The sequence below is a fragment of the Ictidomys tridecemlineatus genome, chromosome 14, assembly GCF_052094955.1.
Source record: "Ictidomys tridecemlineatus isolate mIctTri1 chromosome 14, mIctTri1.hap1, whole genome shotgun sequence".
Taxonomy (NCBI): Eukaryota; Metazoa; Chordata; class Mammalia; order Rodentia; family Sciuridae; genus Ictidomys; species Ictidomys tridecemlineatus.
In genome coordinates this window covers 21,605,543-21,616,718 of record NC_135490.1, presented here as the reverse complement: position 1 = coordinate 21,616,718, position 11,176 = coordinate 21,605,543, and the positions used below count along the sequence as shown (strand labels likewise).

General features: G+C 34.7%; 1 protein-coding gene across 14 annotated transcripts in view; it reads left to right on the top strand.

The window, feature by feature from the left end:
- Positions 1-515: 515 nt before the first annotated feature.
- Positions 516-11,176, top strand: part of Nek1 (NIMA related kinase 1) — a 158,141-nt gene continuing 147,480 nt past the window's right edge. For 12 of the 14 annotated variants that reach the window (XM_078030976.1, XM_078030974.1, XM_078030972.1 and 9 more), the window contains exons 1-4: positions 516-610; positions 1,021-1,145; positions 9,171-9,319; positions 9,926-10,022. In XM_078030976.1, coding sequence (XP_077887102.1) covers positions 9,203-9,319; positions 9,926-10,022 — 214 coding nt within the window. In that variant the 5' untranslated portion in view covers positions 516-610; positions 1,021-1,145; positions 9,171-9,202. The other 2 variants (XM_078030971.1, XM_078030978.1) reach the window with 2 other exon arrangements.

Below are 11,176 nucleotides of genomic sequence, written 5' to 3'. Positions count from 1 at the left end.
ACATGCCTGTAATCTCAGCCGCTGCGGATGCTGAGGCAGGGGGGATTTCAAGTTCAAAGCCAGCTTCAGCAACTAAGTTAGACCCTGTCTCAAAAAAATATATATAAATATCAATATTGATATAAAATATTGATATAAAAATATTGATATAAAATATCAATCCCCAGTACCAAAAAAATAAAAAGCCTCAGCCATATGTCGGAAGCCCTTAAGATTTAAAAACAACAGCAACAACAAAAACCTGTATGTGTACTATATGCGGGAAAAATTAATAAAATGCTTTAGTCCAAATTAGCTTCTATTAGAGAACTCTCCCCAACGTTTCGGCCCCGACCTTCCTTTTCACCATCAGCCACGCCCTCCACGCTCCCTCCACACTAGCTCGGCGGGTTGGCCCGCTCCCCCTCGCTCCTCGCTCCACTCGGGGCCGCTCCACGAGACCCCGCCCCAGCCCCGCCCCGCCTCGAGCGGCCCCGCCCCGCGCGCGTCCGCTCCTCCCAGCCACCTCCGCGTCGCGCCGGCTCCCGCGCGCTGACGTCACACGCCAGCGCCGGTGACGCGCCGGCCGCTCCCCCTTCTTCTGCACTTGCTCCAGGGTGCGGGTGCCTGGGTGCGTTACTTTTACCATGTAGTCCCAAGCTGTTGTCCCCTTATCCCGGAAACTAGAGCCACTGTAGCAAGGCAGGAGGACGTGGCAGGCAGGGAGCCTCACAATCCCAAGTGCTGCCTGCCCTCCACCCCTCCTTGGCCACTAGCAACGACCTCTGTGAAGTTGGACGGGCGGTAACGGAGGCACTCCCCCTGCCGCCACCCGCCGTTTCCAAGGGGGTCAGAAAACAGTGTGTTTATTTCCTTTGGGTAATGTGGGTCGGTCCCAACCGGGTTGTGCAAGGAGGGACGGGGTCAACCCTGAGGTGTCAACTAAAGGCTGGTGTGATTTTTTTGTGTATGTGGGGGTCTCAGTGCTCCCTTTCAGTCTGGGCTGTGAGCTGCTGCTAGTTAGATTGGTTTCTCTTTCAGGATGTTATTTTCAAAATGCAGGATGGTGACTCTGCCTCATTAAGTCTCTTAGGAACTGACTATCACCTCTAGACCGATGCTTTTGATCATCACCGTTATTCCTACTAAATTCCTGTGACATTGAGGTGAGTTGCTCTTGGGGGAAGCAGTGATGTGCAAAAGAGTAAAATCATAGTGGAAACGAGGAGACCTATTTAGATTTGCTTGTGTAGAGATTGCATGGATACTCACCTTAAGTATTTGCGGGAATAATACCTTCACATCATTAAAATGGTAATTCTCTGAAAGAACTAACCGTACTTCAAAACGTTCCTTAGACATTTTTTAAAAGATAAAATGATAATGGAATTAAAATAATAATATAAACCTTAATATGGAAAACAGTCATTTAAATTGGTTATATTAGATATCTCCAATCTTAAATTATCTACATTTTAATTAGAAGGAGATAATAGTATTTAACTGGTTATCCCATAATCTTATATTTTTATTTCCATGATTTGACAGTTTCCATATGTAAGGTATTAAAGGTTCTACTACTTCTAAGTGTTAATCACAACTTGTGTGTGTGTGTGTGGAGGGGGTGCTGGGGACTTGTGCATATACTAGACAAGTGCTCTACCACCGAGCCTTAGCCCCAGCCCCCATAAGTCCTTTTTTTTAATGCAGGTGTTAATTTTATTTTCTAATGTAAGTTTCCTAAGAAGAATAATTTTTTTATTGCCTGGGTAAATTACATCAGAAATATTTATGAAGGATTAAAAGTAGTATCCAACTAAGCTAATAATGGCCTTTTCTTATGATGCAGCAATACTGTAGAGATGATGGAGGGGAACCAAATATGAAGAGAAGTAGTTCTTTGTTTCTAGTTTATTTGTCTGGTCTTAGAAGATCTACAGATCTAGTTCATTTAGAATTGTTTGTTGTTCTAAGTGAAAAGTAAGGAACCTATATTGTGGAAAAACAAGTTTTTGCACAGTGAAAATTACCATCAGAAATTTGTAAAGGTTATGGAACTTGACCACAGGAGTTCTTTTGAGGTCATGTTAATAATACATTGACATTGTATTCCAAGTAAATTTTACTCTTGTCTAATCTGCCTTCTAATCTGTCATGAACATGATACCTTTTCATGAATATAAAAGCTTTATTTACATGTTGATAGTTTTCACTACAGGCCTTCTTGAATGTTATCTGAATAGAGATATTAGAAAAAAAACAAGTATTTAGAAAAAAAAGTCCAATGGTATTTCCATTTTTGTTTTTTGCTTTTTTGAGTAATGAGAAAAAAGGGAGGGACTTTTCCTCCCTGAGAAGATAAATTGGCCCTCTCCCACAATTCAAATTGGTATTTATTGTTTTATGAAAAGAGTATGTATGGATTGTAGTTGCAGACAGTATCAAAAGACTTCATGAAATCTGTTGCTCTAACATTACTAATGTTTCCCTTCAGGACAACTTGTAAAACAGTTGATGAGGACTTATTATATATGTGCATATGTGTGTGTATACATATGTGTATGTGTGTGTATGTACACACATGTATAAACATATATATATATTTACAATTATTACATAAATAATAGCACATTAGTCCTTTCTTATCCAGTTTCATTTACCTGTAATCAACTGGTTTGAAAATATTTTTTTAATTTTTTTTTTTAATTGTAACTGGTCACAATATCTTAATTTTATTTATTTTTTATGTGGTGCTGAGGGCCCCACATATGCTAGGCGAGCGCTCTATCGCTGAGCCACAATCGAAGCCCTGGTCTGAAAATATTAAATGAGAAATTCCAGAAATGAACAATGCATAAATTTTAAATTACATGCCATTCTGAGTAGCATGAGGAAATCTCAAGCAGTCTTGCCCAGGACCTGAATCATCCCTTTATACAGCATATTCACACACCATATGTACTACCTGCCTGTCACTTAGTAGCCTTATGGGTTATCAGATTGACTATCAGTGCTTGTATTCAGGTTATCCTTATTTTACTCAAGTGATCACCGAAGAGCAAGAGTAGTGATGCTGGCAATTTGGATATGACAAACAGAAGCTATAAAGTATTTCCTTTAAGTGAAAATGTAATAGTGCAATATGATATTTTGAGTGAGAGACCATGTAACTTTTATTACAGTATATTGTTAAAATTGTTTTATTTTATTGTTATTCTATTACTGTCCCTAATTTCTAAATTAAACTTTATCATAGATATGTATAGGGAAAACATCAGATCTACTACTATCTGTGGTTTCAGGCATCATTGGGGGTCTTGAAACATGTCCTCTGTGGATAAGGGGGGAGTACTATATACACATTAATTATTTTGATTTTTTTAAAAAATTTAATACTTAGAAGTTACTCTATATTAATACAAATGCTGCTTCATTGTTTATGGTTATTTAAATTTTGCTATTAGAAACTGTTGTGGAGGATAACTTTGTAAATATATCATTTTCTGTACATTTGGAAGTATTTATAGTGTGAGTTCTTAGGAATGGAATTATTGTATCAAAGTGTCTGTACATTTACAGTTTGGGGAGATATTACCAAATCATTTTCCTTAGCATGTAGACCAGTTTACACTACCACGGTGTTGCACCACCATATTGTTTCTTTCTATTTCCCTCCAAAACAGTACAATAATAAATTTTTTGAATTTTGCCAATCTGATGGGTGAAAAATGCTCTCTTGAATTTTTTTTTCTTATTGTAAAATATACATAAGATAAAAGTTATCTCTTCTTCAAATTTGATTACTCTTTACAGAAGATTGGATACCTTTGTACTTTTTTTTTGAAACACGTTCATGGTATAAATTGCTTATGCTGGCCTGGAACTTTCGGCTCTCCTGTCTCAACCTCCCAGGTCCCTGGACTACAGGAATTACATGCATGAGTCACAATGCCTGGCTACCTTTGAGCATGTTAATATAATTTATATACAATTTATTCTTTTTTATACCTGTATTTTGTTCATTTATTTTTATGTGGTGCTGAGGATCGAACGAACCTATTACCTCACATATACGAGGCAAGCACTCTACCGCTGAGCCACAACCTCAGCCTCTACAACTTATTCTTTTTATTATTATCATTTTATTTTTTATTTTTGGCTGGTACTGGGGATTGAATTTAGGGGGACTCTACTACTGAGATAAATTCCCAGCTCTTTTTATATTTTTGTTTTGAGTCTTGCTAAATTGTCCACTCTATCCTTGAACTTTCAATCCTTCTGCCTCCCTTAGCCTCCTGAGTTGCTGGGATTACAGTTGTGTGTCATTGTGCCCAGCTTTGTTAACTTTTTTGGTGGTGAGGATTTAAATCAGGATCTTGTGCATGCTAGATAAACTGCTGAACTACATACATCCGAAGTAACTTCATCTTCTTTGTTCACTTTTCTGTTGGATTTTTCTTTTATGCCTATGAGTACATAGCTTTTTATTTATTAAAAAGTGATCCTTTGTGGCTCAACGGTAGAGCACTCGCCTAGCACATGTGAGGCCCTGGGTTCCATCCTCAGCACCACATAAAAATAAATAAAATAAACATTGTGTCCAACTACAACTAAAACATAAATATTTTTTAAAAAAATTAAAAAAAAAGTGATCCTTTGGGGGTATGAGCTAAAACATATACTTTTTATCATTCTTATTTGCTTTATGCTAGTTAATGCTAGTAGTCATTAATCCATTAAGACTTTTTGCTTTTATGGTATATTTCAACTACCCACTCAATGATTTTGTAAAAACTCATTCTCTTGTGTTTTATTTTATTATTATTATGGTTTTATTTTTTCTATTTCAGTTATTTAACACTCCCGTCCTATCAATGGTTGTTCTGAGGTTTTGTTAGAACTATGTCTCAGTCTTTTTGTGTGCATGCATAGGTTAGAAATGGGCTGACAGAAGTGGATTTACTTGCAAATTTTTAGACTCCTATTTTGTTTTTTCCTTTCTAGGATTTTGGAAGCTCTGAAAACTAATTCATTTCTCTCCTCAGCCCAGGAAGACTGCTTCTTTATACTAGAGTTCTTTTTTTTTTTTTTTTTTTAAAGAGAGAGTGGGAGAGAGAGAATTTTTTTTTAATATTTATTTTTTAGTTCTCGGCGGACACAACATCTTTGTTGGTATGTGGTGCTGAGGATCGAACCCGGGCCGCATGCATGCCAGGCGAGCACGCTACCGCTTGAGCCACATCCCCAGCCCTATACTAGAGTTCTATTTCACTGTGGCACATGGGAGATGTCTTCAGGGGAAGAAAAGGCTAGGATGAATGTAGAACTTATTAATAGTTGCCACCTCTCAATAGTTATCATCATACATTTTTTTTTTAGATTTTAAATTGCTTTTGGAGGTGGGATGGTCAGAGTCTAGTCTCAACATTTATTTTATAGACGTTCTTTCTCCCAGCTGAACTTGAGGTTCCCAGTCTAGAGACATCTCAGTTTTTTACCAACATGGAAGATATGTAGTTCCCTGATTGGGAGAGATGAAGGAGGCACGTTGTATATGTGGCTGTTGTTTAGCCTTTCAACCAGTCCTATTTTAATCCTAGTATTAGCCGACGTTCATGTGCACCTGGGCATTGAGCTATATGTGGAGGGAATCAACTTATTTAATTGATTATTTTTGCATTCTTATTTCTCTTAATTCCCTCTGCTGGCTTAATATACAGCTTTCTGTTGGTTCCTAAGTCAGTTGTTGCTGCCTTGCGTGTGTTGTTTGTCAGTTTCCAGAATTGTTTTGCTGTTGCTATCTTGAGATCCTGTTCTGTCTTTTTGACCCCTTTAGTGTGGAGAAAAAGTAGTATGTTCAATCTCATATATTTAGTGGTGAGTTGTGGTTTTTATAAACTGAAAGTTGTGATTTTACGTAAGCATTGAAAAGATGAACATTTATTTAGAATTTAGTTTATTACCATAATGAAATAAGAACAGGATTCTGTGTTGCATCAGTTACATGTTATAATGTGGACAGTGCATTTTGTTTTATTTCCTTTGTTTGGAAATTTTTTTTAGGATTATAATTCAGTTGAGAAGTCTTACCACAAAGAAATAAGTAGCTCAATTAAATATGTTATAAGACATTGAAAATAACCTATTTTTCATGGTTTTCCTTTTATTTCCTCTTATGTATGTTAACTGCAAAAAAGGAGAGCATGTCAGTTATTCTGAAACTCATCTGCCACAAAGTCTTTTATTACTTGTACAGGTGTTTGTATTTGTGCCATTATTTTGATTGCAGTTAGAGTTATCTTTTATCAATACCAGGGGCAGTAGATTCTCTTCTGCTTTACTGAATTAATTATAACTAAGACATGTAGTAATGTAGTTGGCAGAAGAATGCAATGCTAGGGACTCTTGGAGCTTCCATGTTTTCATGTGATCCCTGGAAAGGAATTGGCAACTAAACTTTAAGAAAGGCCAAGATGACTAATTTTGTTTTTCCTTTCATGGCAGTCACTGGATAGTGATGATTGTGAAATAATCTTATTATGTGATTAGTATGTATTATAATTTATTTTATGAAATTTAGTTTTCTAAGATGAGTGTATCTTGATTTTTTTATTTTCCTAAGTAGCATAGTAATGTGACATATTGAACTTTCCTGTCCTGGAGAAATCATTAACCCATGAAAACCCAAGTTTTTAATTCCATGACTATTTCAGTGAAATTGTCACAGGTGTGTTAAAATAGGTTGGAAGTCTTAATCTATAGCTTATATAATTTATTATTACAAATAATACTAGTGTATATTATCACTTGTTTTTCATCTGTTTTCTCAAAAGAATAGAACTCTAAAAGCATAACTGTGCATTTCATAGTTACCATAAGTGGTATATTTTTTGCTCAGTGTAAGTTTTTTAGGTGTTCCATAAATGGGACAATGGGACATAATTGTTTAAATTTTGGATGGTTCCCAGGTAGACATTAGACATTATATTACACCAGTTGATAAAACTTGAATTTAATGTTTGGAATTACTTTTCCTCTTTAACTCACTGATAATGTTTCTTTTATTGTTTCTCTTAAAGTTGCTACAAACATTCTTGTTTCCTATAGAAATTTGAAATGGAATATGGCTATGTTTTCTAAGGTAGAGGAAGACTCCCACAAAATTTCATACAGCATAATTACCCATCAATTTTACCACAGGCTGTGTTCTAGCCTTTGGTTTTACAGGCCTAGACTATGAATTTTGTTATTTATTGAGATTGAGTCTTCCTTTTTAAAAATTTTTTTTTTTTTTTTTTTTTTTTAGTTGTAGGTGGACACAATACCTTTATTTTATTTATTTATATGTGATGCTGAGGATCAAACCCCGTGCCTTGCACGTGCCAGGCGAGTGCCTACCGCTGAGCCACAACCCTGGCCCCCTAGTCTTTCTTTTTTTAGAAGCAAAATAAAATTAAACAAATTTAGTATTGATGGATGAAATGACAGCATCAATTTATTAATTTACAATGAGAAAGAAATGTAGTACACTGTCACAGAAATTTAAAATAGTTTCCTGGGAAGCTCATTTTCTCCCAAAAGGGAATCATACACTGGAAACTTGTTTGCTGTAAATGGAAATAGAAGAGAGCAAGTTGGGTAATTGAAATATTTAGAAGGAGTTTCAGATTAACATAGTGAATTCAAGTATGTCCACATTAAAGGTAATCTTGCCAGCAGGCTATGCTGATTATTGCTCCCTATCTCTACCACCCATTCCCCCCACACACTACTTTTTATTTTTTTAAGCTTTACTATCTAGTGTAGTGTACTTGGGCTTTTCCTGAAATTATCACTCTCTTGAAATTACTGTTGCTGAAGCTACTGATGACTTTAACTACTTAGGTATGGTAAGGGTGTATGTATAATATCTAAAGCAGAAATATAAAGAAAAAATTAATACATTTGTTCACATCAAAATAAGCTTTCACATTTAAATTAAATCAAAAGATAAATAAGATATGGAGGAAGTCATTTGTGATGCCTAAGGATTTGATTATATTAGGAGTTTTTGCAAATTATTAAAAAGAATACTATCTTAGTAGAAAATGGATTAAGAAAATAGATGAATAGTTCAAAAAAGAAGAAATACAAATGTTCAATAAATGCAGAAGAATTTTTTAAGTTTACCAGTTAAGCATTATTTCATTCAAATAAAAATGAAACATCATTTCCTTCATCAAAAAAGAGTAACAATAAATTGTGACATAGTGTTTGCCATATGCCAGGCATTGTGCTCAGTACATGACTTATATTAACTAATCCTCCCAGTGGTTCTGTAAGTACATACTATGGTTATCTACATTTTATAGATGAACATGTAAAGATAGGTCAATTGTCTTAGACCATATAGTATGTGATAAAGCCAGATTTAAACACAATCTCTCTTCAGTGCTCTTTAACTACTACCCTTTATTGCCTCTCACAGATTTTAATAATTAATAGCCAGTATTAATGAAGGTATGTAAGATGGAATATAAATTGGTAGACATTTTTGTATGACACTATGTTTGAAAGTTTTCATTGGGCTGGGGATGTGGCTCAAGCAGTAGTGCGCTCACCTGGCACGTGTGCAGCCCGGGTTCGATCCTCAGCACCACATACAAACAAAGATGTTGTGTCCGCCGATAACTAAAAAATAAATATTAAAATTCTCTCTCTCTCCCTCTCTCTCTCTCTCACTCTCTCTTTAAAAAAAAAAAAGTTTTCAAATGTGTATATTCTCTGAACTTATAATTTATCCTAAGGAAATCCTTGTAAGTACACTAAAATATATGTACATAAATTTTATCTGAAGTTGTTTTATAATAACAAACAAATAACTTTGGTAGATAGTATCTTATTAAGCTTGCATTCTTATTAGATATAATAAAATATTGCTACTAAGTCGTTTATGTAGGAAAAAGTTTGCTGTTCTCTGCACATAATTTTAAGTATGAAAAATATTTGAAATTCCAAAGCATTCTTACAAAATTGAAGTGTCACTGTCTGGCTTTTGGGTTGTAACTATGTTGCAGGAGTGAAACTGAGATGAAGGTTATTAACTTTCAGTAAAGATGTTAGCCTTTTTTTTTATATTAGGAAATTCCTAAGGAATTAGAATTTGAATTAAACATAATTGCTCTTTTAACTGTTTTTATTCTTCTTTTTAGTATACCCATAAAAATGCCTTAGAAAAAGAACCATGGACAAGTATGCTAGAGTGCAAAAGATCGGAGAAGGTTCATTTGGGAAAGCCATTCTTGTTGAATCTACGGAGGATGGCAGACAATATGTTATCAAGGAAATTAACATCTCAAGAGTAAGTATATTTTTACTTCGATTACACAAGTAATGATTTGGTTATATGGAGCTCATTAGAGGACTTGAAAAAAAATAGCAATGTATATCTTAAAGCAAAAGGCTGCCATAATCCTAAAGAGTACCACTGATTTTAGAATAGTCAGATTTATGTCCTTGTGTTTTTGTGTTTATAAAAGTATGCCTATTTTCCTATAACTTAATCTAGCTTAAACATCTTAAAATGTTTTTATATATAGAATCAGTTCATGCTTTCTATTTTTAAAAAAATTATTATTTTTATTATTTTGGAACCAGGGATTGAACCCAGGGACACTTAACCACTGAGCCGCATCCCCAGTCCTTTTTATATTTTAATTTTGAAATAGGATTAAGTTGTTTAGGGCTTTGATAAGTTGCTGAAGCTGGCTTTGAACTCGTGATCCTCCTGCCTCAGCCTCTCAGGCCACTAGTATTACAGGCATGCACCACCAGACCTGGCAGCTCATCCTTTTTAACTCCTTGCTATGTTTTGTTGATTGGATTATATTAGTGCCATTATTTTTTTTTTATTAGCTCTCTTACTAATGGTTTGATTTACTATTTTCCTTTTTTTCTCCAACTTAAGATGTCCAGTAAAGAAAGGGAAGAATCAAGGAGAGAAGTTGCCGTCTTGGCAAACATGAAGCATCCAAATATTGTCCAATATAGAGAATCATTTGAAGGTCAGAAAAATTTTGCAAGACAATTCAATATAAGTCCTAAGCCATTGATAATTTTGGATATGTTCCTTGTAAGGATTCATTTTGTGAATGTATTCTCAGGTTCAAAAAAAAAGGAGTATCTTTTTTTGCTTCACCACATATGCATATAAATACAGCTTGATTCTAAGATAATACTGACACCATACCATCTCCTTGGTAGTTTAATTCTGACTTGTTCTTATTAGTGATTGCTTAAAATGAAGCAGTATAGTAAGTACAAGAATTTGAAGAAGCAAAAACAGTAATTATCTTTGTTTTTTAAAATGGTACTAAGGATTGAATCCAGGTGTAGATGGATGCTAAGCAAGTACTCTACCGCTGAGTGATGTCCGCATCCCTAACATATTTTTAAACTAAACTGCCTTTAAACATACAAACACTACCACTGAGAAAATGTTCTCATCTTTAGAAAGTACCCTTTGTATTAGTATGTTCTGCTATCCCTCATTATAACATTGAAATATATTGAAAATTTTCTCAAGTTCTTAAAATGTAGTAATTGTCATTGCTATTTTGGAACTATATGCTATTATATTTGATAATGTAGGAAGTAAGATAGGGCAAAGCTTTTTGAAAGGCAATTCAAAGTAGTTTATTCAATAAAGTCCTATCACTTCCATTATTATCATAAATCTCTATAAGGGCTGGGGATGTGGCTCAAGCGGTAGCGCGCTCGCCTGGCATGCGTGCGGCCCGGGTTCGATCCTCAGCACCACATACAAACGAAGATGTTGTGTCCGCCAAATACTAAAAAATAAATATTAAAATTCTCTCTCTCCCTCTCTCTCACTCTTTAAAAAATAAATAAATAAATAAATAAATAAATAAATCTCTATAAATGACAAAAGAAAGATAAATTAAAGGTAGAAGATAATTAAAATGACTAGTTCAAGGTCGTATCACATACTAGTTTCAGAGTATGAGTTATAGCTAAAATTACTTTGTTCCTAAATAAACTTAATACCTACTAAATGAAAAGATACTTTTAAAAAATATTGTTAAATTAACACATCATATTGTTAACTTTTATGATGACAGTAAATTGAAGATTTTTATCTTATGTGAAAGAGTATAATGTTAGTCATTCTCAGGACCTTGAATTTCCTGTATTTATC